At 35.5% G+C, this 25,191-nt stretch overlaps 1 protein-coding gene across 4 annotated transcripts in view; it reads left to right on the top strand.

The window, feature by feature from the left end:
• Positions 1-25,191, top strand: part of ROCK2 (Rho associated coiled-coil containing protein kinase 2) — a 107,897-nt gene that overhangs the window by 67,893 nt on the left and 14,813 nt on the right. For 2 of the 4 annotated variants that reach the window (XM_069011600.1, XM_069011603.1), the window contains exons 7-32: positions 2,204-2,342; positions 4,036-4,127; positions 4,938-5,097; positions 5,670-5,733; positions 7,108-7,173; positions 7,468-7,547; positions 7,955-8,003; positions 8,735-8,870; positions 8,999-9,090; positions 9,344-9,590; positions 9,906-10,012; positions 10,669-10,828; positions 11,498-11,658; positions 12,057-12,241; positions 13,408-13,477; positions 14,820-14,923; positions 15,046-15,232; positions 15,552-15,645; positions 15,761-15,855; positions 16,860-17,039; positions 17,270-17,438; positions 20,405-20,475; positions 21,455-21,543; positions 22,289-22,367; positions 22,572-22,833; positions 23,467-23,680. In XM_069011600.1, coding sequence (XP_068867701.1) covers positions 2,204-2,342; positions 4,036-4,127; positions 4,938-5,097; positions 5,670-5,733; positions 7,108-7,173; positions 7,468-7,547; positions 7,955-8,003; positions 8,735-8,870; positions 8,999-9,090; positions 9,344-9,590; positions 9,906-10,012; positions 10,669-10,828; positions 11,498-11,658; positions 12,057-12,241; positions 13,408-13,477; positions 14,820-14,923; positions 15,046-15,232; positions 15,552-15,645; positions 15,761-15,855; positions 16,860-17,039; positions 17,270-17,438; positions 20,405-20,475; positions 21,455-21,543; positions 22,289-22,367; positions 22,572-22,833; positions 23,467-23,680 — 3,352 coding nt within the window. Of the gene's footprint in view, positions 1-2,203; positions 2,343-4,035; positions 4,128-4,937; positions 5,098-5,669; positions 5,734-7,107; positions 7,174-7,467; positions 7,548-7,954; positions 8,004-8,734; positions 8,871-8,998; positions 9,091-9,343; positions 9,591-9,905; positions 10,013-10,668; positions 10,829-11,497; positions 11,659-12,056; positions 12,242-13,407; positions 13,478-14,819; positions 14,924-15,045; positions 15,233-15,551; positions 15,646-15,760; positions 15,856-16,859; positions 17,040-17,269; positions 17,439-17,795; positions 17,970-20,404; positions 20,476-21,454; positions 21,544-22,288; positions 22,368-22,571; positions 22,834-23,466; positions 23,681-25,191 lie in introns of all 4 variants that reach the window. The other 2 variants (XM_069011598.1, XM_069011599.1) reach the window with 2 other exon arrangements.

The following is a 25,191-nucleotide window of genomic DNA, read 5'->3' as shown; positions in this document are numbered from 1 at the left end:
GTTTGCGTGCTTGCTCAGTGATTAGTTCCCTGACTCAGTTCAGCTTAAAACTAATTCTTAGAATAGTTTTAACTAGGGTCAGCTACCTCACCATGTTTGTGCCACCTCAGGCAGGACTGAGTTTGCAGGGGCACAAGACATGAGAAAGCAATAGAAAGGGCAGGACTGTCCTTTTCTCCTTTTCCACAGCACATCAGTGTCTTCTGTTAGGTCAAGATGAGGAAGTATGGCTTGATTCTTTCTTTTGTGCTTGAGTCAGGATTTTCTAGTAGAATACACTGGACTGCTATGGCATCAAACATACAATATAATCTGTTAAGGAGATGAGTCATGTGCATCTTAAAATACAGTGAGGATCAGTATGATAGTCTGGTAGCAAAATACTGATTATAGAAGGATGGAATTGAGCATACAATTATTAAAAATCCAAATCAGCATTTTCTGGGAATTTTGCAGATTTGATGTTTCTGGTATCCTGAGCCAGGAAAGACACTTGAACATATGATGCTATTACTGTTTCCAACTCTTTCAGAATTACAGCATTTTGACTTTACGAATGTGTGGTTTATAGTTAATAGTCTCTCATGAACAATTTTAGCAGTAAATAAAATTATTCAGTTCTTAAAATATTGAGCATAGCTGTCCGGAATGTTTTCTCACCATTTCAGAGCCTCTTTTTTCCCCCCCTTGTATTTAGGAGGAAAATATTGCTTAATTTCTCCATATCCCACACACTGGGAGAAAGTATCTATTTTTGTCTGTGGTTATGTATCAGATTCTGGCTATGGTCTTCTAAAACTTTGCACTTCAAATAAAGCACAGAAACTGTTTTGTTATTCTGGTTTTGATAAGCTGCAGAACTAATGAAAATGGTAATTGTATTATGAAAATGAAAATTTTATTGTGTGCTTAACTAAAAGGTTAAATGTTGGTCACATGATGAATCCTAACATTAGTTCAGTGACTTAAGAGAGTTTTGAGGTGTGGCCAAAATCAGAGCTTCCAAGACAGAAGACCATTGAGAATAGGAAGTTTGGGAAAGAGGGAGGCAGCAGCAATATCAGTGATCCCCACCTGCAATGCACTGGTATGGCAACCTAATGAATTTACTAAAAGTCTAGAAGTGGTGTGTACCAATTTCTTATTTTGCTATAAAATGACAGAAAGAGACAAAAGTTAGGATTGTCGCATTTATTTTCTTTTGAAAGCAGAACAGTTGTTGTCCACTGGTCTGTTTGTACATTTTTTCATGTTCGTGGCTTTTGAAATGCTCAGTTCCTTGTTGGAAAGCTGCAGCCTGCCATGCCAGATGATTCCTGCCTGCACACAGCACACCACAACAGAGGAAAGAGCCTAGCTCATGTGACTGATTGTTCACCTTCTCTATCATAAACCTATGGATTAGCTGGGAGATAGGATTTCTGTAAAAGTTGCAGCTTCTTGATTACACACCCGAACCATTTGTACGTTGAGAATGTTGCCCGTTAATTTGATTGTCGGTTGCCTTGTCGCAGCTTATTCTTTTCACTTGCCCCAATTTTACCTTTCTTAAGTCTAGTTCCTTTGGAAATATCTTTAACTACAGCCTCAGCTGGAAACCTCTGGATGAAAAAGGTCTATGATTTTAAAAGCCACCTGCCATGTTTATATGGGCACTCAAGCTGATGTAATTTGTCAGTCAACAAGATTTATTAATACGGGTTTAACAGTGTGGTAACACACTGGGAAGGCTCCTGCTCAGAGCTGACATGCCTTAGGGAGGGTACCTCTCAAATGGTCTTTAGAGAGCTTTGGTGGATTCCTTCCAACAAATGTGCATTAGCAAGTCTTTAATGAGTTTTGGTCCATTTTACCATTGGAGTGTTTAAGGATTGATTCATATGGGTGTCAGCCATTATGTAAATTAGAAAATATATTGAGAGTCTTAAGGCAGAACAAAAGATGTAAATCACCATAAAAAATTCTGGTAGTGATAGGCAGGATGGGAAATGCTGTAGTTTGTAACACAGATATTTTAGGGAAGGAATATTTGTAGTAGTATACATTATTTTGTACCCTGCATGTCCAATTTTTTTCTTTTTCTTAATAAAAGACTCTTCTAGGTAAACTGCTTGTAGACTTTTCATTATATCTTTTGTCTTATTCAACTCACATAACTTAAACATGATGTAAAATCACAGCCAGTTTACTATTTTATTTTCAGGTGATACTCCTTTTTATGCAGACTCGCTAGTAGGAACATACAGTAAAATTATGGATCATAAGAACTCATTGCATTTCCCGGATGATGTGGAAATCTCTAAGCATGCAAAGAACCTTATCTGTGCCTTTTTAACTGATAGGTAAGTGCATATGTTGTTCTGGCAGTGTTTTTTATTTTGGATGGTATTGGCTGTATTATTTTGGATGGTGTATTGTGAAAATTAATTCCTTCTACTACTTTTCCTGATCTCTGTTCAGATCTCTTCTGCCAAACCTCCCATTCTCTAGTTTTTCTTTTGAGGTGTTTTTTTTCCAGGTATTGTATTTTATTTCTATGAGCACTTCAGACAGCTCTTGTTAACAACACAGTTTGTGCTGGACAAATCCTTCCAATTGCAGTAACAAACGTGTAAGGCTGAAAGTAATTCATAATCTCCAAGGCAGTGACAAAATTGTTTTGTTCAATGTCTATATGGGTGTTACATAAAAAAACTGGAAGCAAAAACTTTTCTGAAAGTAAGCATGTTCTTGCTGGATTTGTTTAAGGTTTCTTAGAGTGTTAGAAATTATTTTTTCATTTGCTTTGTTGCATTAATTGGTAAATACAGCTAACCTGCAAAACCTTGTTTTGGCTACAAAAAAAATCCTAGAAGTTTCTCTTTATGGAACTAAGTCACTAACTGAAATTAAGCTATGTAAGCTTGTTTTTGACCTGAACACTTATATTTTGTTTAGTTTCAGAAAGCAGAGAGAATCTCAGATTTCACTGATTTAAAAGACCAACAGTGTAGGTCCATAGTTAACTCTGGAACGAGGATGCCTTCTTATGCTTCCTGTCATCATCTGAACTCGGCTGGAGCAGGGCATCTGGCCGCTATAGAAGGAGGAATTGGGAAAACAAAATGCATTATAATGGGTTTTGCATTCAAAGAGAGATTGTTTGCTGTACTGAGCAAGACTGCGGTTGGTCAGGAAGGATGTGCTTTATTTAACAGTATTTTTCACCCTTGGTAGCTGAAGGGTAGAGAGAAAGTATGATTAGAATTTAATAGTGTAAATGTGGTAAGGTGGACTTCCACTACGTGTGTCCCTCTTCCTGTTTATATTTAACACAGGGCTTGAGCAATTTATTTGAAACAGATGCTGCGTGATCGCTGCTGAAGCACTTAAAGAAGGACTCAGCATCGACCCTGTGATTTATTGCTTCTTTTCCATGCATTGTTTTTATGTCCTTTTCTTGTACGTAGTTTCAAGAGAGACTCCTCTGTTCAAACGAAGTTTCTTGTTGCAATTAAGATTTACTTCGTGGCAAATATCAGCAAGAGACGTGTCAGGGTTAGTTGTGGGGCAGAGGATGGAATTCTTAGAATATTTATTTTAGTCCAGCTTTGAATAACTGTTCTGTGCAACAAGTTAGACCTTCCTTCACTTGCGTCTTACGGTCTGTCATGTGGTTTGGCTCACACAAAAGTTCTGCAGTATTATTTCCCCCAAGGGTGTTGAGTTTTTGTTTGTGTTTTTAGTTTTTTTCTTAGTTTTTGCCTCAGTGCTCTCTTTCTTGCTTTAGTCCCCACGTGGCAGACTCCAGATTCTGGATATTTTAGCAGTTACAGGGAGAGCGCATGCTAACAATCAGTACATTTTATATAAGAAACTACAGATTAGTGGTTAGTGGGTTTTAAATTTTGTTTTTGTTTGACCATTAATGTGGTTAACACAGACAATCTTTACTGAAAGTTTCATTGCTGCTTATGGACAAATCAGAATTTAAATTTAAAAAAAACAAGAAAAAGCTGTTTTTCCTAAAGTGACTTTGGATTAATTGCTGTTTAGGGATGTGCGACTTGGGCGAAATGGGGTAGAAGAAATAAAGCATCACCCTTTCTTCAGAAGTGATCAGTGGAACTGGGACAACATTCGAGAGAGTAAGTAAATTAGGTTAAAAGTTCTATTTTATTCAGTATTTGCAACAGTAGAAATGAAAATAAAACTTTCAGCTGTATAAATTAACTATTTTCTATCTGTCAAGAATCTTGTTCAAATAGTCATATTTATCACTTGTATTATAAAACCTCATACAAGTAAGGGTTAGTAAATACACATTTTTCCTACTGGAATTATCTTACCTTTATCATGTTTTTAATGTAGACCTTTCAATTTTAAACAATGGAATTGGATGTTTCAGAATTTTAACTAAAAGGAATGCATGTTAGGTTTTGTTTCTCTGGTCTTTTGTTCTTTTGAAGTGTTTTTTTTTTTGTTTTGTTTCATTTTTCTTTTAATCTACAGGTAGTTAAGGCAGTAGTTTGACAGTGGTCTTGTCAGTTTTACTGCTTTTCATGTAAGGTATTGAAAACGTGATAGCTTTAGGTAAAAAAGGAAAGTATGTCAGTTCAGCTCTTAAGTTTGTCATAACTTCTAAAGTTATATATTTACTAAGATTTTTTAGAATGATGGTTGTATTTAAAGTTCTATTCTCAAGTGTGATTACCTGAGCAAATATGTCTTGCATACTGGATGGTCTATGCATTAGGCAACTAATACAAAAATAGATTGGTCTAGAAAAAATTGTTCACAGTAGTATTTCCAGATCTGCTGTCTGGTTAATATATATTTTACTCCAAGTTATTTAAGGACAACTTAAAATTACAGTCTTTTAACACTAGAGAGATACCAGTATATAGCAAGTGACTGAATCTTGGAGTGAAATGCATCTTTTTTCCCCTTTTTTATAGCTGCTGCTCCCGTTGTTCCTGAGCTTAGCAGTGATATAGATAGCAGTAACTTTGATGACATTGAGGACGACAAGGGAGACGTGGAAACCTTTCCAATCCCCAAAGCCTTCGTGGGAAACCAGCTGCCTTTCATAGGATTTACCTACTACAGAGACAATTTGTATGCAATACTTTGAGATGCATTTTTAAAAACATACCTGCGCATTTCTCTTCTTTCAGTTTTTCACCCAAATACATAATTTATTCCTTACATTCTATTAATTTATATCCAGTTGTGAAGATACAAAATGCAAACTTTGAGTAAAACAATAAATTACTATTTCAATTATTTCGATAACTCTGATTAAACAGTGTATTTTTATATGCACAAAATCATACAATATCTTAAATCAATTAAGATTAAAATTCTGATAGATTCATAATTTTTTTTCTAAAATGGTTTTTATTAGTTACTTTAGAAGTTTACACAGCACAATAACTTTCTAGAATTCATCTTGAATAATTAAATAATTATATTAATTAAAAAATTTCAAGCAGCTGTAGTTTTAGAAACATTCTGTTAAGGAAAGATTAAAATCAGAAAGATGCACTAACACCAAAATAAAACAAGCTCCATTCTGAGAGCAGTGTAGGACAAATTGAGACTTGAGAGAATTGATTAAAATGGCAAGGTTGCCAGAGTTGTTGAAAACTTGAGTAAGAGCTGGAGGGATTTGTTTTTGTTTTTGACAGGTTGCTAAGTGACTCCTCTCAGTCTTGCAGAGAAAATGAATCTGTGCAATCTAGTAAAAATGAGGTTAGTGCCTTTTTTCCTTAGTATTAATGGTATGATTAACTAATTCTGTGAAGTCTGTTAAGAAAAGACAAAGTCTAAAATAAGTTTTTAAGCAGTTTTGTCGGGGGCTTTTTAACGATCCTCAATAAAAATGATATTTTCTATTTACAGAACAGCGAAGAGGTAAGTATAGTATCTGAATTATGAAAGGAATAAAAAAATTCCTACATAATTTTATGTGGATGTGAAGTATCTTAAATGTTCACCAAATTGTTAGCAGTAAACCAGTTGTATTTTGAAGCAGTTGTACTCAGTGTTAAGGTGCTATAGTATAAAGGTAAATGAATACTGATTTTTCTCAAATTCTTTTTGCAACCAGAATTTCTTTGGAAAGCCAATGTGTGAGACTCTGTTCGCTATAGACAGCATTACTCTTGGGAAGGTCCCACACTTGCATTAATGATTCATGACTGATTTATTCAGAGTTTGAAAAAGTAAATTGTCACCTTCAGAGATAAAGGAATGTTTAAATCATACTCCAATTGGAGCATATGAAGCGTGTTTATTCAGCTTTTGAAGATTGACAAATGAATTTAAATTTGCATTATAGGAAAGCTATGGTTTATTCATATACTTACTTCATTATGTTGCTTAAACGTTTGTATTATTCAAGTGTAGATAGTATATTGTTAACATTTCTTAAAACTTACAATTCCTTTTCAAAGTTTAAAAAATATGTAAAGGAAATGCATTATGTATTGATCAGATAAATTTAAATGCAAATGTTTATTAGAGTCCACTTCCTTCCTGTCATTGATGAATAGATGAATGGTTTTAGACTTCACCTTTTAAAGAGAAATGGTACTGCTGTTTAAAATACATATGGTCACATTCATGATGTTTGCTTTATGTTGTGATAGTAAATGCAGATGGTAAAATCTTGCATTTCACTTCTGACATCTTATTTAATTTGTATTTTCTCAAGCAATGAATCTCTGGTTTTGATGTCCTTTTCAGTGTCCCTGTTCTGGAAATTTTCTAATTGTAAAAATTATAAAGCATTTTACAAAACCACAATTTTACATTTCGTGTTTGGGGGTAGAGGAAGAGGAGGAAGGGAGGAAAATAAATGCATTTGAAAGCCTGAAGTCATGAGATGAATAAAAATTTTGTTTATAATTTATTTCATGAATATTTTGGTCCTGGACTCACAAATTTTTAAAAAAATATTTTAGTAAGCAAACCAAAGCATTTCCAAACCTGAAAAGTGTTCATTAGCTTCCAAAGGTGTAAGATGAAGAAATTCTTCTCTATGTGAGGTCACTGAACATGTTTATCTGAATGTTGTCCAATTTGGTCATGTACACCCCTTTTTTATTTTTTCATTTCATTTAGAAAATGCTATCCAAAAACATCTGCTGCAGTGGAAAGTCTCTGGCTGCAGAGCACAGCAAAGGGCCGGTAACAATGTTTTTTGCCCATATAAATTTAATGACTCACAATCTGTGGCACATAATTCTGTTCAATTCAACTCATCATGCAACAAATTTTGTTGCTATAAATCCATATACTTAAAATCATCAGAATTAATACCTTGTAAAGATGTAACCTTCTAGTGATGGTTTTAAAATAATATACTGGAAGATTGAATTAATTTTCCTCGCTTTCCCTTGTTTTGTTATTTAATTGAATTACATTTGTTTTATGTGAAAGCATTTTTATATGTGGGCCATGCTTTTTTGATATTTTACACAGTTTCAGAAAAAACTAAGCAAGCTAGAAGAACAGCTCAGTAATGAATTGCAAGCCAAAGATGAACTAGAACAGAAGTACAGGTGAGAATGTTTCAACATGTTTGGTATGTTTATAAAGAAGTTTTATTAGACCTTTTGTTTTTGAATACTTATAAAAGCCTTTTAATCCACTTCGGGGATTCCCAACCCTGCAAGCAGACCTCACTCACTGTAAGTTGCTGGCTTAGTTCTTGCTACTCCTGTGACTACTGGGGTGGTTTTATTGGGGTTTGTTGAGGTTTTTTTTGCTTTAACTCCCTATAAGAATTCTCACTGTTATTTTAGTGATTTCTCCAGTCCTTGAGGTTTCATGCTATTGCTGAAAATAGAGTATCTTGCATAAAGTTAATGAGACAAAAGTACCTTATATAAAATTAGTGAGACGCATCCAAACATTCTAATTTCTATATTATCAGCAGGGTTTAAAGTTACTTTTCAAATTTGTTCAGGTCTGCAAGTGTTCGTTTAGAGAAGATAGCAAAAGAGCTCGATGAAGAGGTAAGGCCATAGATTTCTTACTGGAATTAGAACTTTAAACACTTGTGCATGGCTTTTTTCCTTCAATAACAGCAGATTGTTTTTGAGGAGCTGTATATTTTGTAGCAAATAACACCAGTTGATTCCTTGGTATTCGTAAGCATGACCTTGTTGTCACTGCTAAAATATTTTCATTATGATTTCTGTACTGTAACTGCACATTTCTTTCCAGAACTTGTTTTTACCATATTTCTAAGTTGGCAGACAGCATGATACAAATATCCCATATAGATTTTAAAAATTGAAGGTGTGAGAGCAGTGTTTCCAGAGGAGGAATGCTTTGCATTGTTTGGTATTAGTAAAAGGACCCTATTTCTTGCCCAGCTTTGCACTTCACTGCTTCTGCAAATTTGGATGTGGCTGTGTACCACTTAATGTATTGCTGCTCATGCAGGTGCATGTCAAGACCTTAGCATACATGTATGTTTCTCTGCTCCCAGAGTGACTGCTTAGGCAGGTCTACCAGGTTTGTCAAATCCAGATGATCAAACAGTATTTAAATTGCAAAGCTCCTAGCCATAGACATCCTGGGCTGGATTTGACCACGTGTTCTGATACATTGTGTTTGCAGCAGGCAGATAGACTGGCTTCCTCCATTACAGATTACACTGAGTGCATGAGCTGTGTTTTACTGTGTAAGAATACCACTCGTGTGTGTGTAATTAGTGGTGTATTTTTTTAAATGTATCCAGATAACTTCAAGGAAGAATGTAGAGTCTGCAGTCAGGCAGTTAGAGAGAGAGAAGGCTCTTCTTCAGCATAAGAATACAGAATACCAGAGAAAAGCAGAACATGAAGCAGATAAGAAACGCAATTTGGAAAATGAGGGTATGTTGAACCATGCTTGAAGGTTCCATTTTGATGTGGGTTTTTAATACTTAAAATAAATGAATTATAGTTCCAGTTGAAGCGTTTTCATGACAGTTGTTAACAATGTTGAATTGTTTTTGTTGCAGTTAATAGTTTGAAAGATCAACTTGAAGATTTAAAAAAGAGGAATCAGAACTCTCAAATATCCAATGAAAAAATCAGTCAACTACAAAGACAGGTATGCCAACTTTATATATTTTTCTTTTAAAATAATCACTGTTTGAAGTACAGATTTTGGTAACCGTGGAGGGATTTGAAATGTGTAATTGCGTTTTAAAAGCTGTTCTTTCTCAACAGGTTTTGGTGTTCAAAAGTAATCTTAAAATATACTCCTTCATATTTCTTTAATCCATAAAACCTAGTATTCTGTAGTAGAAATAGTGGTTTTTATATATTAATTGTTTCTGAAGTATGTTTTTATCAAATCTTAGTTGGATGAAGCCAATTCCTTGCTGCGGTCAGAGTCTGATACTGCAGCCAGGTTAAGGAAGAACCAGACAGAAAGCACAAAGCAAATCCAGCAGCTGGAAATTAATAATAGAGAACTACAAGATAAGAACTGCCTGCTAGAGAATGCAAAACTCAAACTGGAGAAGGAGTATCTCAATCTTCAGTCAGCTCTAGAATCAGAAAGGAGAGACCGAAGTCATGGATCAGAGATTATCAGTGATTTACAAGGTATTCCTGCAAATCTTTTGAAATTAAGATTGCTTCTTGTTTCTGGTTTGGGTGGTGTCATTTGAGTTTCAGACTGTGACTAGATAAATGTGCTGTTTTATAAAATGTTACGAAATTGTGAAGAGCATTTAAGAGAAAATGTGTGATAACATCTATAAAACATTATTGATAACTTTTAAAATCACCCCAAAGGAGAAGTTCTTAATAGTCAGAATTCGAAGCTGTTACATTTCAAAAATATTATCTCTAAATAGCTGAAGTGCAGTCTTGTTTTCACACACTGGCCAGCCTCACTGATATTTTGGTAACTTTTAGGTCGAATATCTAGCCTTGAAGAAGAAGTGAAAAATGGAAAGAGTGCTTTAGCCAAACTGGAAATGGAGAAGAGACAATTGCAGGAAAAGCTCACAGATTTAGAAAAGGTAACAGCGGTGTTAAATGAACATTGGTGTTACATTCTTATGAAATTTTTGAATTTGTGCTTTTATTACTTGAGACATTGAGACCAAACCTATACAAAAAGTAAACCTTATTTTCTGCTTTTTTTGGGTTTTTTTCAATTTGAGAAGTGGGGGAAAAAAGACCTAATTTCCCACAAAATCATGATACATTATATTTCTAAAGTACATAAGTACCTAATAATGTACTCCGGTATGTAGCTTAACAGTACAGTAGCAACATTTCATTTCATGTGTGGAGTTCTTTAGACTCTCATTATTGCCAAAAATAAAAGAACCTCTTCTAATAGGATTTTTTAAACAAATTTGTTACTGAAACAAAGGTTTTGAAAAATTTCTTCAATAAACTTAATCTTTGAGCTGCTCTTATTACATAATGTTGGTTGTTAATGCAGTAATTCTGTAATTGTTTGCAACTGGGGATGTCACCGTACATTTTTAGAGTGCTTTGGCATTCACAAAAAAACATTTGTAGAAATGAGTTGTCAGTTAGTTCGTTAGCCTGAACACTCTCTTCGACTCTGTGCATCCTTCCAAGAAGCATGTTGCTGTTGTTCAAAATTCTGCCACCAACCTGATGTATTTAATATTTTATTTCAATGTTATTTTTTCTTTAACAGGAAAAGAGCAACATGGAAATAGATATGACATATAAATTTAAAGTTATGCAGCAGAACCTTGAACAAGAAGAAGCTGAACATAAAGCCACAAAAGCACGATTAGCAGACAAAAATAAGATCTATGAGTCTATAGAGGAAGCAAAATCTGAAGCCATGAAAGGTATGTATTTGTCATCACAGTTGGACTTAGGTGTGAATTACACAAAGTAGATAATAAAATCTTTCACTGTGCATATTCTGGTACATCTCATGACAACTGAAATACCATGAAGCGAGGGATAATCACCAAAAAATTCCAGAAGATGGCTCTTACTTTTGAATTAAATGGCTTATGTTTATTGCAGCTAATTACAAAGCTACCTACAGATCCTGTCCGTCCAATTGCAGAGCATTCACAAAAATTTTAAGTGTGCAGGTCTTGTTAAGCAAAAATGATTCAGTAGTAATGGCTGAGTCACTTGGCATATCAGGTTTCCAAACAGCTTCAGCTTTTTGATTTTATAATATCACAGAGCACAGTAGATTTGAATGTTTTATTTTTAAAATTCCACCCTTTTTGTTCATCTCAGAGGTGTTGCAGATAAACTGGAAGTTATCTAGAAACTCAAAAGTAGGAAATAGCTCTGTCTGAAATGCTTGCAAAATCATCCTCTGAGTGTGTGTTTACTGTGAAAATTTTAATTAATCACTTTCAAGTAGTCTTTCTCTTCAGTTTTAAAAGGAGAAACATCTGGCTTATTGTTAGTACAGAGCAGACATCCTCTTCCCTTTGGCCTCCAAAATCTGCCGTTTTACACTTCACTGATGCCTTATATCTTTTACTTCACAGAAATGGAGAAGAAACTTTTGGAAGAGAGAGCTTTAAAGCAGAAAGTAGAAAATCGGTTGTTGGAAGCTGAAAAGCAGCGCTCCATGTTGGACTGTGATCTCAAACAATCACAACAGAAAATAAATGAGCTCCTTCGGCAAAAGGATATACTAAGTGAAGATGTAAGGAACGCTGACAAAAGGAGTCTTGAGTCAAATCTTGTTTTCAGTGTCCTAATATTTTTCCTGTTATAGCTGTACTTTAGAAATATTTGTGAATGAAAATGGCAAGAAAGTTTTCCTTCTCTGTCTCTGGAACTTTAAAAAGTCTACTTCATGGAATGTGGTGTCATTTTCCTGAAATATTTCAGCATTATTCACCTTAAAAGGTTTTTCTTCTGTAGTGGTAAATGCTGTGAGATTGACGTGGAAAAACTAGGTAATTTAATGTGGGCTACTGCCTTTATTCAGGAAGCAGCTTTGATTTACCAAAAGATGTAAAGGAAGTCAATTAGAGACCGTTTAAATCTTGCTTTCCTGTGTAGATCTGTAAAATTCACAGGTGTCTGTTTCTTTTTCAGGTAAAAAACTTGACATTAAAAATAGAGCAAGAAACACAAAAGCGCTGTCTCACTCAAAATGACCTCAAGATGCAAACGCAGCAGGTCAACACTTTGAAAATGTCAGAGAAGCAGTTAAAACAGGAGAATAACCACCTTCAGGAAATCAAATTAAGTCTGGAAAAACAAAACAATGAGCTCCGCAAGTATGCAAGCTGCTCTATATGCTTTACTCATGTTACTGATCTGAAATATTTTTGGGACAAAAGTTGGGAGCAAAATTAATTTTAAAAAATTGCTGCAAAGAATATGCTGTTCTACAGTGCAAAACTTAATTGTTCTTTAAAACAATTTACAGTGACTCTAACTGAGACTTGCCCTAGCGATTCAGCAATGTATAGGTTTGTATTAAAAGACGTTTGTTATCCTGAAAATCTTAAAACACAGCTTAAATATGAGTCTGAAGACTTTAGAGAAACACTTAATTAACTGAAGGTCTAGGTACTTTTTTTTAATGATGTAGGACCTCAGTGAAGAGGAAAGTTACTGGAATTTTTAGACTAGGAGAGCTTATCAGAGTTGGAAATTAATACTACTGCAGAGCTACAAAGCATAACCATTGGAAATACCTAGTACTACTATCTAGATCTTTAAACACATCTGTAGGACCTTCTGATAGAAGTGTCAGCAGTTCTTCAAGGTCTTAAAAGTAGTATTTGCACCTGATAGTAAGTAAGGAAATAAATAATTTTTTTTTTTTTTACATAAAGAGCTTTCATGTGAATGAAAAGATGAGATTTCCACACATATCAGATGAATCTCAGTCCTAGTGCCTTTATGACTTCTAATGTTTTATCTCCCTGTGCTTTGTCTTTTCTGTCAGCAAGATGCACTTAGTCATGTAGAAGGTGGCCCTAATGTGGAACACTGGCAGAAGTCTTTTCTGCTACATTTCTGTTGTTAATGGAATTGACTGTTGTTTTAATAACAAATGAATTCAAGAAAATACGTGTGTCAAGGAATACAGTCATTCACAGACTGTGCTCTAGCAAACGACAGACCCAAAACAACCAGTCAGATCAGTGACATTTTACATGGAAATAAGATTCTGTTGGTGGCTGATTACTTTATCAGTGTCTCTTACGGGTTAAACTTCATGACACTGTTGTAGTTGGTGTGTTAACAGTATTATTAGTGCAGTATTCTCAGCTGTCCAAGTGAAAAAGAGAGCTGGTACCCAGAGGAAGCTTCAGATTTAATAGCTGATGTTACTTAGGACAGGAAATCATTGGAGATCTCAAGAGTATGAATGCTTTTTTGTCTACTGCTTTAGAATATCTTCATATCTCTTAAGCATGTTCTTCCTTTCCAGGGAACGTCAAGATGCAGATGGGCAAATGAAAGAGCTTCAAGACCAGCTCGAAGCTGAACAGTATTTCTCAGTATGTTTTATGCTGCTTTATTTTTGTATTAAACTGTTTACTGAGTACAATGTTGGATTTTCTTCTTCCCCCTCAGCCATCAGATGTTTCATATCTCTAACCCAAACCTACATGTTTCTCGTGCCTCTCTTCAGTGTTGTCTGCAGCCTTGATCTTGATTACTGAGCAATATGAAAGAGCTCATGTTGAGAAATGTCCCAGCTTTGTGGGGAGTTCAGAGGGAGGGACTCAAGCAGCTCATTTTTCCACAGTGTGAATAATTTTCTGCTGGTTTCAGGCCTTTTGCATTCAGCATCTCTTCCATGCTGTATGGTAGAGAAGAGTTGTATTCTCACATAGTGTGACAAAATATGTGCACTTACGGCTCAGAAGGAAATTTTGCATTACAACCGAACTTGGTAGTGATCTGTTGGGAGTTTTTGATTTATTGTGGTAAGGTGCACCAGAATAAATAGATATTGTACTTAAAAATCATCACTGGTATGTGGAGGTTAATTTTAATTAACAGTGCACAGCCAGTCGTACTGCAGGAGATGCCAAAAGGCTTGTTTCAGTATTAACAGAAAATTAAGATTTCCTTGTAGATTTAGGTCAGTGAGGAAAAGGCCTAGCTAAAGTTTTATAGATGAAAACATTACACACATTAAAGGAGAGGAAGGGAGAATTGAGGTCAGTTGACTGCTGTAGATGGGCCAGAGACAATCTGTCTTGAAATCCCTGCAGTAAGTACACTTAGAGTTGTTTGTCACTTGACCTGTAGTCAGCCATTTGAGTGGACAGAGCAATATAATGTTTCTTCCATTTTCTTCAGAGTTCTAGATTTGAATTAATTCGATGAAATTTTGAACTTCAAATTATTTTCTAATTGGTTTTTCCTTTATTCCTCTATTTCTTTTTGTTCTTTAACTGTCATGTGGGTTTCATGGATTTGTATTATTAGAATCTAAACTCCACATGCCTAATTACATCAGGCAACAGTTTAAAATAGTAGAGAAAAATAAATTAATTCTTTTCCCTGCTTCTGATACTTCTGATTTTGTACAAAATAGTGATTTATCTTGTCATTTAGAGTATCTTTAGAGTATACAAACATAAAAAATGTGTATCGTACATCTATCTATTCACAAATATACGAGTTAAAAAAGGAACAACAACAAAGTAAAATAACCAAAACACATTTGTGAATGATGATGACATTTAGATAAGTTTAGAGAAGGCATTGCACACTTACACTCTTAATAAGTGTGATTAAGGAACTGCATACCATGTCAACTTGTATAATTCTTGTGGACCTTCAAGAATATAGAAATCACGTAATTTTCTTTCCAACTTTAAATTCTAGACTCTGTATAAGACGCAAGTTCGAGAACTTAAAGAAGAATGTGAGGAGAAGACCAAAATTTGTAAAGAAATGCAGCAAAAGATACAAGAGTTACAGGATGAGAGGTAGGTTTTGCTAATTGGAATACTAACACATAAAAGATCAGGATTGCTTTTTGTAGTCATCTTTCCCCTGCCTTCCTAACCTACCCATTTTAAAGTTAAAAGTATATGTCAATAATTTGCAGAGATTCCTTGGCTGCTCAGCTAGAGATTACTTTGACAAAAGCAGATTCAGAACAACTTGCCCGTTCCATTGCTGAAGAACAGTACTCTGATTTGGAAAAAGAAAAGATTATGAAAGAGCTGGAGATTAAAGAGATGATGGCGAGGCATAAACAGGAACTTACTGAGAAAGATGCCACCATAGCCTCGGTGAGTTACATGATGTTTTGGTAGAGGTTGTAGAGCTTGAGATATCCATTGCTATTTAGCAGCTTTAGAGATATACAAGTATATGTAACATTTTAAAAATATTTATTTCTTATGATTGAAATTCAAAAACCTCTTACCATGTTTCTTCCATGCATTTCTCTGACCATTCTTTCTTCTGTGCCCCTACCCCTCTTACAGCAAGTGCTCTTATCCTTATCTTGGTTCCACTCTGCAGCATTTCCTTCTGTCCTGTAATGCTTCATATGCCAAATGAGTTTTGTTACATGGTCACATGTAACATGTCTTTTTTTTTTTCTAGTTGGAGGAAGCAAATAGGACACTAACTAGTGATGTGGCTAACCTTGCTAATGAGAAAGAAGAGCTAAACAATAAACTGAAGGAAGCACAAGAACGTATGTATTCTCAGAACCAAATGTGATTTAAATTGAAACTAGGTTTGTTCTTCAGTAGTACTGTATTCTTTTGTAATGAGTTTTCATAGATTTTTTTTAAATTACCTTGCTGCAGAAATTACAAAGCTAAAAGAAGAAGAAGCAAATGTAGGAAATATTAAAGCACAATTCGAGAAACAGTTGTTGAATGAAAGAACATTAAAAACCCAGGTAAGCAAATAAATGAATATAGAGATAGTGTTATGAATCAAATAATTTTGAATTAAAAACTTTCCATAGTGAACTATTGATATGTACTAGTAATGCTTTATTTGTTTCTGCTCTGAAAGAAAATATTTTTTTTTTCTTTCTTCTACTAAATAGACTTTCAGTGTAGTGAAACTGGATCCTTATGATTTGTAATACAGGAACTGCTAATCCAGATGTATTCTGTGGATACAAAAATGCTGTTAGCAAGGAATTTTCCTGCTGCTTTCTAAGCCCGTGGGATACTTTTCTCTCTCACAAAGAGATTAGCAGAAATTCTATAAACTATGAACACCTGCAACCTTGTAGAACTATGTTTATGGTACAGTAGAAAAATATTTTGACAATGGATGTTTTAGGATTTTAGCCAGTCCACCCAGGGGGTGGCTGATCCTTTGTCCAATTAGACTATGAAGAAACAGTCTATAAAAGAGTTTGTAAAATAATTAAATAAGTCAATCTTGCTGCACAATTCCTGCCTGTTGGATCTTCTCTCCTCCTCCCTACAGCTGCAGGATACGGAAATATTTACTGCTTTAATAGTATTCCACCAGCAAAAGTCTTCATTTCTGTCAAATGATTTGATATGTTACTGGTTTCAGTCTTGATTTATATTCCTCTATAAGTTCTAGAAAGAGGTACATTTCTGATTTTAATCCAGATTGTTTTTTAGAACAAGTGGCATTTTAATACAAAGATATATTTTAGGTCTAGGTAGTGAAAATGGAAGAGATTATTTAAATGAGTGAAAGTGCTCACACAGCTAATGCTTGCTTCAAGTCATTACCTTCTTTTGTATTTTGTGTAATACGTTGAATTAAAACAACTTTGTGGTACTGGATTGCAGAGGTCTTAGTTTATAGTTAAAAGTGCCTACTTATAGACAGGAGAGAAGACTATTTATTCATGGCATAATTCTTTGCATTTATTAGTGTGGTTTTTGTCACCTTTTTCTTTCCCATGGGAAGGCTGTGAATAAATTGGCTGAAATTATGAATCGGAAGGGTCCAGTCAAACGTGGAGCTGACACTGATGTACGGCGGAAGGAAAAGGAAAATAGGAAGCTGCATATGGAACTGAAGTCTGAACGAGAAAAGTTAACCCAGATGATGATCAAATATCAGAAGGAGATAAATGAAATGCAGGCAGTAAGATCCTTTTTCAGCTATAAACATTGCAGTATTCTCTGTAAAATCATAGTCTTGATACAGACTTTAAGGTAGCGTATCCATTCTCTATTCCTGAATTTCTCCAACTAAAAGAAGTACACAGAATATATATTGAGATTGGCTACAAATTCTGCATAATTTTCTACTTATATTTTCTCCAAGTAACCAAATATTGTGATAATAGGAAATCTTGCCATTTATCCCTGCAGCAAATAGCTGAAGAGAGTCAGATACGGATTGAACTGCAGATGACTCTGGACAGCAAAGACAGTGACATTGAACAGCTTCGTTCGCAGCTGCAGTCACTGCACATTGGGCTGGACAACAGTAGCATAGGCAGTGGACCTGGAGAGGCTGAGGCAGATGATGGATTCCCTGGTATGTTAACTTTATTAATATTTCTGCATTAACTGGGTTTATACTAGTATTGATGATCTGATGATTCTGTGACTTTTCATCTTCATCTACTTCTACTGTCTTACCAATCCTTTGATAGCTATCACTTGTCCCCCTGCTAACTAAATCTGTCTGTTGTAATACTTCACCTTACATTGATTTAAAGAATTTTTTTAAAAATTCTATTGTGCTCCATTAGAACTAAGTATGTTCACTTTATTTTGGTGGTTACTTTGCAATTACTGTGGGTATGTGATGAAATGTAAAACTAATACTCTCTTCTTAGAGATTCTATTTTGACTACTTTTCTACTTTTCCTCCTCTGTGCTTTGTGTTTAGTCCATATCACTCAATCCCACATGGAATCCATGTCCTTTACCTATCAGCACTCTTCTACCTCTGTCAGTATTGCCACTAAGCCTTCCAGTTCTCGCATGCTTCTTGATTCCGATTCTGACTCAGAGGAAGAACCTTTGTCTTGTTCCCACAGCCCTACAGAAGTTGATAGCACAGGTGACATCCCTGAGAACTGTTTGGTTTTGTTCTTATTGTGTCCTTTTTTCTGTTTCAAAACTAACATTATTAATACATAATTAAAGAAACAAAACAAATCTGGCAGCTAACATGCTGCAGTGGCAGTAGACATTGCCATCAAAAACATGAGAAAGTTTGCATGAACAAATAACTGATCTGGTTTCTCTAAACGTTTGCAAATGCTTGCTGACAGTTGTAAACCCACTATTTTTAATGAAGCATTGAGTAAATGGGCCTTATGGCTTGTTTTCAAGGTAGCTTCTACACAGTATCTGCAGCTCTCTGTAGGACCCTAAGGTACTGGATACCAAAAATTCAAATCTTTGTGTTTAAGTGAAACATCTAACTTCTCACATCTAAACATACATTATTTTTTGGTAGAAATTCAGTCTCCTGAGTATTACATTTTTTGCCTTAGAAGTATATTATGAGTGATAAGGCCCTGGTAAAACAGAGTTCTGTTTTCCTAATTCTATATTCATATTATATGACTACACATACACCCTTTTAACACGGCTTCTGTTTAGTGTTAATGTTAGAGGTGGGTTTTTTAGTTGCATTCAAATTTCTGTATTTCACTTGAGTTTCCTTTAAAGTGTGCATACCTTCCACTGAAGGTAGAACCTCTTTTGGGATTTTGACATTACTTCATCAAACTAGAGTAAAGAATAAGGCATTTCTTCTATTTTCCTCAGTCTCTGGTTTTTGCTTTGAAGCTTCTAATAAAAGAAAAGCTATGTACATACATATTTTTTCCTTGTTAGCTGCTGTTGTGGTATGTGCATGCATTTGCTTTGTTCTAAAGTAAAAATCATAGCTAAGCTGGGACTTTTTGCTGACATAATTACAAAAGATTTGAGGTAGGATGGTGTCTTCTGTTATTATTTCTCTCTTAGTGTTTATAAGCATATATTGTGAGAAATTTGGAATATTCTGCCCTTTTTCTGATCTGTTAGTATTGAATGGACACCAGAAGTGAAGTATAATCAGAAGGGTCTCATTTTGTCCAATTTCATGCAATAGTATTGGATTACAGAGAAAAATAGGAAAAACATAATATTTTAGGAAATAGGAGAAACAGGCATATTTTTTTGCCCTACATGTGCTTCCTGGATATGGGGTAGACCATATTTTTGCATCAGCATTATGCTTGCTACACTTTCTATGAGGTGTGTAGTTGAAAGGAACAATATAAGGTGGCAAGTATGAGGCAAAACACATGTTACTGAACTGCTTCATGTACTTGATATGTCTGTTAAAATAGGTCATCAGCAGCACTGCTGGTAGGGCAATAAACATTGAAGATAGTGTGTATCTGTGTATCTTGGTTTAAGTCTCTCTAGACACAAAAAGAATTCTATGAATATCTAGTAATTTTTGTTACACTATGTTAAACATGGGCAGGAACCTGCAAATGCCCTCTGATGAGAAGGAAAATAGTTTTTGTAATTTTGGAATATGTTTCTGCTCGTTCCATGGTTTTGTGTTTGTTAATGCTTAACACTTCAGTATTTTTGACTTGGAGGTTCCTTAGCAGTAGTAGAGGTTATCTGCTAGGGTAGGAAACTCACTAGAAAAATATTATTTCAATTGAGTAGTTCCTCTTAATAAAGCATAGGGGGAAGAAATGCTTGTGTTAAGTGCAGCTATAAATATAGGGTCAAAGGGTATGTGATCCTGTGTATTACCAAGCACTGGGAAAGCGTGATCCTGTTGAGCTTCTGGTGACTACTGAAATGTGTATGTCAAGCAACAGCTGAGCTCTTAATACTCTTGATAAATCAAATCTGACAAATGTGCCACTGTAATATAAAATACTGCAAGTGTGTGAAAGGGCTGTTGAACTCAGGCAAGGCATAAGGATTAGCCAAAAATTACTTATTTTTGGATTAGAAAGCCTAGGTGATACAGGCAGAATTAGGAAAAGAAAAATTTACAGACCAAAAAGTATGAATTAGAATACTAAACTGACTTTTCCCCCAGCATATAGGTTATTTGTGGTGGTAGTTTGCCTTTATATTTGGTCTCGGATCAGATGTTGTGTGGTCTGTACTAATATCTTCAGGTGCTGTTGTAAAAGGTAAATGTCGATAGACATAAGGCTTTTAAGACTTGAAAAAGTTACTAAAGGGAATGTGTGTGCTATAATTGCAAGTTTGTTCTTCCCCTTCCTCCTCGTGCCTACTACTTTTTTTTGATTGCATTGCTGGTTATTGGCTGTATTCAGGGGCACATTATCTAATGTATTCCTGAACATTTACCATGATAAACTTCGCAAGACCCTGTACTGTTAAATAGTTCATCCTCTTATGTTTGCTCTCTTGCTTTATTATTGATTTTCAATAACTTTTAAAATGCACAGTAGTCTCAAAAATAATGCTTTGTCTGTTCTTTAATGCATATCTCTTTTTCAGAATCAAGATTGGAAGGCTGGCTATCAATGCCCGTTAGAAATAACACCAAAAAATTTGGATGGGTTAAAAAGGTAAGAAAACCAGATTTATGATCTTGTTTCATGGATAGTCTCAATTTTAAACTTACTGTAGGTTTCCAACACTTCAATTTTTCTTTGATATGTGTTCTCTCATTACCTAAATGGATAAATTATGTTAGCTGCTATAGCTACATCTGAGAAGAGCAGCTTAAGACAATTGCAATAGTTTAAAACACCTCTTTGTTTAGTCAGAGGTGAGAACACTCATTCATGATCTTCAAATGTTTATACATGCCATAAGTATTCCCAGCAGTATTACATAGCTGGAATTAGGCAGAGTGTGGAAACAGGTGCTCTTGACAATTTCTTTATTTAGGAGATAAGACTAAAAACTACTCCTCCTGCCTTGTGCAACTTTCATTTGTTTACTGCTTCTCATTAGCCTCTTTGATGAGTCTTTGTCCAAAATGTAACATACACATTTTCATACCAGTTTCCTTACTGCTGAGTCATACAGTTAATTCTAGGCAAAATTCTGGAAGTAGGACATCTTCTAGGTAATTAGCTTCTTAATGAACACTGCTAGCTATTCTGGTAAGTATAACAGTGATCTTTCTAAGTATGATCCCTATTAGTTGTGACCTGCACACATGAAACAGGCAGAGGATGACAGTTACTCTCTCTACCAGTCCAAGTGAAGATTAAATCAGTAAAATAGAAAGGAAAGGCTTATATCCTACTTTCATCCAGACTTTCATTTTTGTTTCTTCATAGATATTTAAATACATTGAAAAATCAGTTAATCTGATAACATAACTTGATTTATCAGGTAATCAGAACTTCGTTTGTTAGGCAACTAATTCCTTGGCATGGACTTAGTACACAGTACTACTGTTGTCCATTTAGGTACCATTTAATCAAATTGTAGAAAGATACTGCTGCAACATATGTGATAGATAATTGCTGTGATACGTTTGACATCGGCAATGAGCTGGATTAAAACATATTTTATCCTTTTGTCTCCTAACAGTATGTAATTGTAAGCAGCAAGAAGATCCTGTTCTATGACAGCGAACAAGATAAAGAACAATCTAATCCCCATATGGTATTGGATATAGAGTAAGTGTTGCCATGTGTGATTCCGTCTTCCGATTTGTAGGTGAACTCTGTTGGAAAAACCTGTGACCAAAGGCCTTTTGAGGTCCAGTCTGGGAGCACAACATCACATGGGACATGACTTTTTTTAATCTGAACTATAGAGCTGGACCCTTGGGTACCCCCTGTGGTGAAGAGTTGGGTTTGCTGTTGGTGCTGGTGCAGGAGGAGCAGTGTGGTGCTCAGACTGATCCGGGGAGCTGCACTGAGCCCTGGTGTAACCGAACAGCTCCCACTAGCTCAGCTAGACCTTCCTCATATACACTTGGGAGCAAAGCATGTAAAGAAAAATGTAGCAGAGCAGCTATAATTTTCAGTGTTTGTATATTTTCTCTTACAACATGGCCTTAGAGGTGGGTTGTATAATTTATTTTCTTAATAAATGCAGAATGTGGCTATTCAGAGGTTGGAGCATGGGGACAGGATTGTGTTAGAAAGCTGCTAGCAGCCATTAAAGTCACATGAGGATGATTTTTCAGTGCTTTCGCAAATATAGCTGGATGCTTGTGACTTCTATGTAGGGTTTTTGTGAGTTAATGTGCAGGGTTGAAAGATAGGACTTTACCAAGTGATTAGAAATCTGTACAAATTTGACAAATTTTTAATGCCTCTTAAGTTTTAATGTGGTGTGTTGTATCCTAACTTAATCTGTCAAATTTATAATTTTGGTAACATTAATTTTTGTCCTTATGGAAACAATTTCCTATAGCAAACTCTTCCATGTCCGACCAGTTACGCAGACTGATGTGTACAGAGCGGATTCCAAGGAAATTCCTAGGATATTCCAGGTATTCATCAATAAACCAATGTTTCTGGTGTAACAGGCACAGTATTTCAGACATTGTCAAAAATACTGTCTAATGAAATATTTGCTAAAAAATAATTGAAAAAATAGATTCTAGTGTAATTCTTCAATCTTTGTACTTAGATAATGACTCTGAATTTATATTTGCCATCTAGGAGTACTTGAGATTATTTTGCTTTCATTCTAGATCCTATATGCTAATGAAGGAGAGAGCAAAAAGGAACAGGAATTTCCTGTGGAGCCCATGGGAGAGAAGTCAAATTACATTTGTCACAAAGGACATGAGTTTATACCTACTCTTTACCACTTCCCAACCAATTGTGAAGCTTGTATGAAGCCACTGTGGCACATGTTTAAACCTCCTCCTGCTCTGGAATGTCGCCGCTGCCATATCAAATGTCACAAAGATCACATGGATAAAAAAGAAGAGATTATAGCACCTTGCAAAGGTAAATAGCAAGTATTTGAATATGCAGATAGTGCTGGAGTCACAAGGCATTCTAAGAGATCAGAGGATTCTGGTAGTGGTCTGACACCAACTAAACCATAAAGGTTGATTTGTCTTTTATTAGTACATGGCCATCAGCCATGGTGGTGAGGGTGTCTCCATGAGGGTTGCTCTCTGCTGCGAGTTCATGGCATGTGGCTGTGGTGTGCACATACCTGTTGTGTTGTCATCCTCATGCAGTAGAGCATGGTGATTTTAAGGTGCTCACACTGTGTGTTGTGCTCTTTGCTGTGTGAAACAACAGTGCTATGGAAGGGGTTATGTATGGTGAAGGTTGCTCCTTCTGAGTCAACGTTATAGAATTTCTTGGTTGCGGTCACACCTCTTTGTGTTACCCATTTTTTTCCATGTGAATGTGTATCTTCCACAGTACTAAGTTGTTACTCTAGTCTAAATATAAGGAGGAGGCACTGTCAGCAGCCAGGAAACCTACTGGTTCATTTTGCTTTTGACTCCTCTGCTGATTTCTCTATGCTGACTATGAGAGTATGGTAATCTGACAGCTAATTTTTGATGTGGGGTCATGTTTAGAATAGTAAGAATATTCATTTTTATTTTTTAATTCTTATTACAGTGTACTATGATATTTCTACGGCAAAGAATCTACTACTGTTAGCTAATTCTACGGAAGAACAGCAAAAATGGGTGAGCCGACTGGTGAAAAAAATACCCAAGAAGCCTCCAGCACCAGACCCCTTTGCTCGATCCTCTCCCAGAACTTCCATGAAGGTACAGCCAAACCAGTCTATCAGACGGCCAAGTCGACAGCTTCCTCCAAACAAACCAAGGTGACATAAGAGCTGCTATGTAATTTATTGTGTTTAATGTTTTACTACAATTTGTTTCAATTCCTTATTCAGTGTAGAAGGACTCATGCTAATATCTCATGATTCCTAAAGGGATAGTCTTATCAGATTCTTCTGATTTGGTAAAAAAGGTCCATACAAAAATCATTAATTTACTACTGGATCATTTTTAAGGAGCAGAATCCTATACTGTGCTGTGGAAGTGATAGCATTCTGCAGGTAGCATTGATACAACTGCACAGTGCAGAGTTTCTGGGTTTTTTCCAGTTTGCTTTTTTCATCACCTGCAGTACTAGCTTATATCTGCTTCTATCAGTTCCCAGTACTGGCAGCCTGTGAAAAGGTTGGTCTGACTTATTTTGTTCATTACAGTATTCCAGTTTAGCAAAGGCTTAACATTTTTCCCCAGAGAGGTAATCGGGCAGTGCCTAGGATTGCTGTCCTTGTTTCTGTGACCAAAATGGCACCAGTATCTCAGCTGGCTGAGTGAGCTCTGGACTGAGTGAGTGGCCAGATTTAGTGGGGAATGCAGGGAAGCACACACTTGCTGTGATGCTGCTGTTACCACAAACATACTTATGAGGAGTAAGATCTTAAACACATACTGGTATTTTAGTGGGTGGAAATGCATAGTGAAAGGACTTACAATAATTTAGTTTCACTTCCTTCCTAACCTTCATACAGTCTAATTTTTGGTGATTTAATTTACATATTTAAAAGAGAATCAGACCTCATAATACCGATTTTAAATTAGTAGATTTTTTTTTATTATAATCATGAAGGAAAAAAGGGGACCAATTTCTAGGGACCAATTATTGAAGAGTTTCTTTGTGCAAAACTAATCAAAATATCAGTGATAGGATTGAAGCATGAATTGAGAAAACATTAATGACAACTTGGGGGACTAGTAGATTACTTTTCTTCTGCATAGTGTTTACAGTCTAACTTAGTAGTGTTACTCTGTTTCTTGTTGTTAACATATAAAGGTGTATTATAAATTCTGATTCTTTTTCAATAGCTATTCTTAGGTGTTCCGAAAATAATTCTCCTTCCAACACCCTTTTTTCAATCTTCACAAACTTTTGTACAAAATGCTTTTGCAGCACAGTATTTGCCATTTTATATGGGTGGAAAAAGGAGGAGGACGAATATTTTTGTGTGTAAAGCATTTAATTTTTCAGTTTAAGTTTTTAAGTTAGCCTTGCAAATGTACCTAACAGATGAAAAGTATAGTTCCATGAGGTCATGTCACCTATCACCCTACTAACACAGGTCTGTCAAACCAGTGGAAATTTGTATGGATTTGAACACCTTTAATTAGAAACCACATACTCATAAATTACTGTAATTGCTATGGCAAATTTATATCTCAGTGTTGCTTCTGTGAGGCTTTTCTGCAAGGGCTTACCATATGGAATAATTAATTTTCCCTTATGAACTTTATTAAGAATGAAGATGTAGTTGCCAGTTCAATCTAGGGACTGAGTGGCTGG

This window comes from Aphelocoma coerulescens, chromosome 3, assembly GCF_041296385.1.
Source record: "Aphelocoma coerulescens isolate FSJ_1873_10779 chromosome 3, UR_Acoe_1.0, whole genome shotgun sequence".
NCBI classification, from domain to species: domain Eukaryota; kingdom Metazoa; phylum Chordata; class Aves; order Passeriformes; family Corvidae; genus Aphelocoma; species Aphelocoma coerulescens.
Note: the sequence above shows the minus strand (reverse complement) of the source record. Positions and strands in the feature narration are given on the sequence as shown.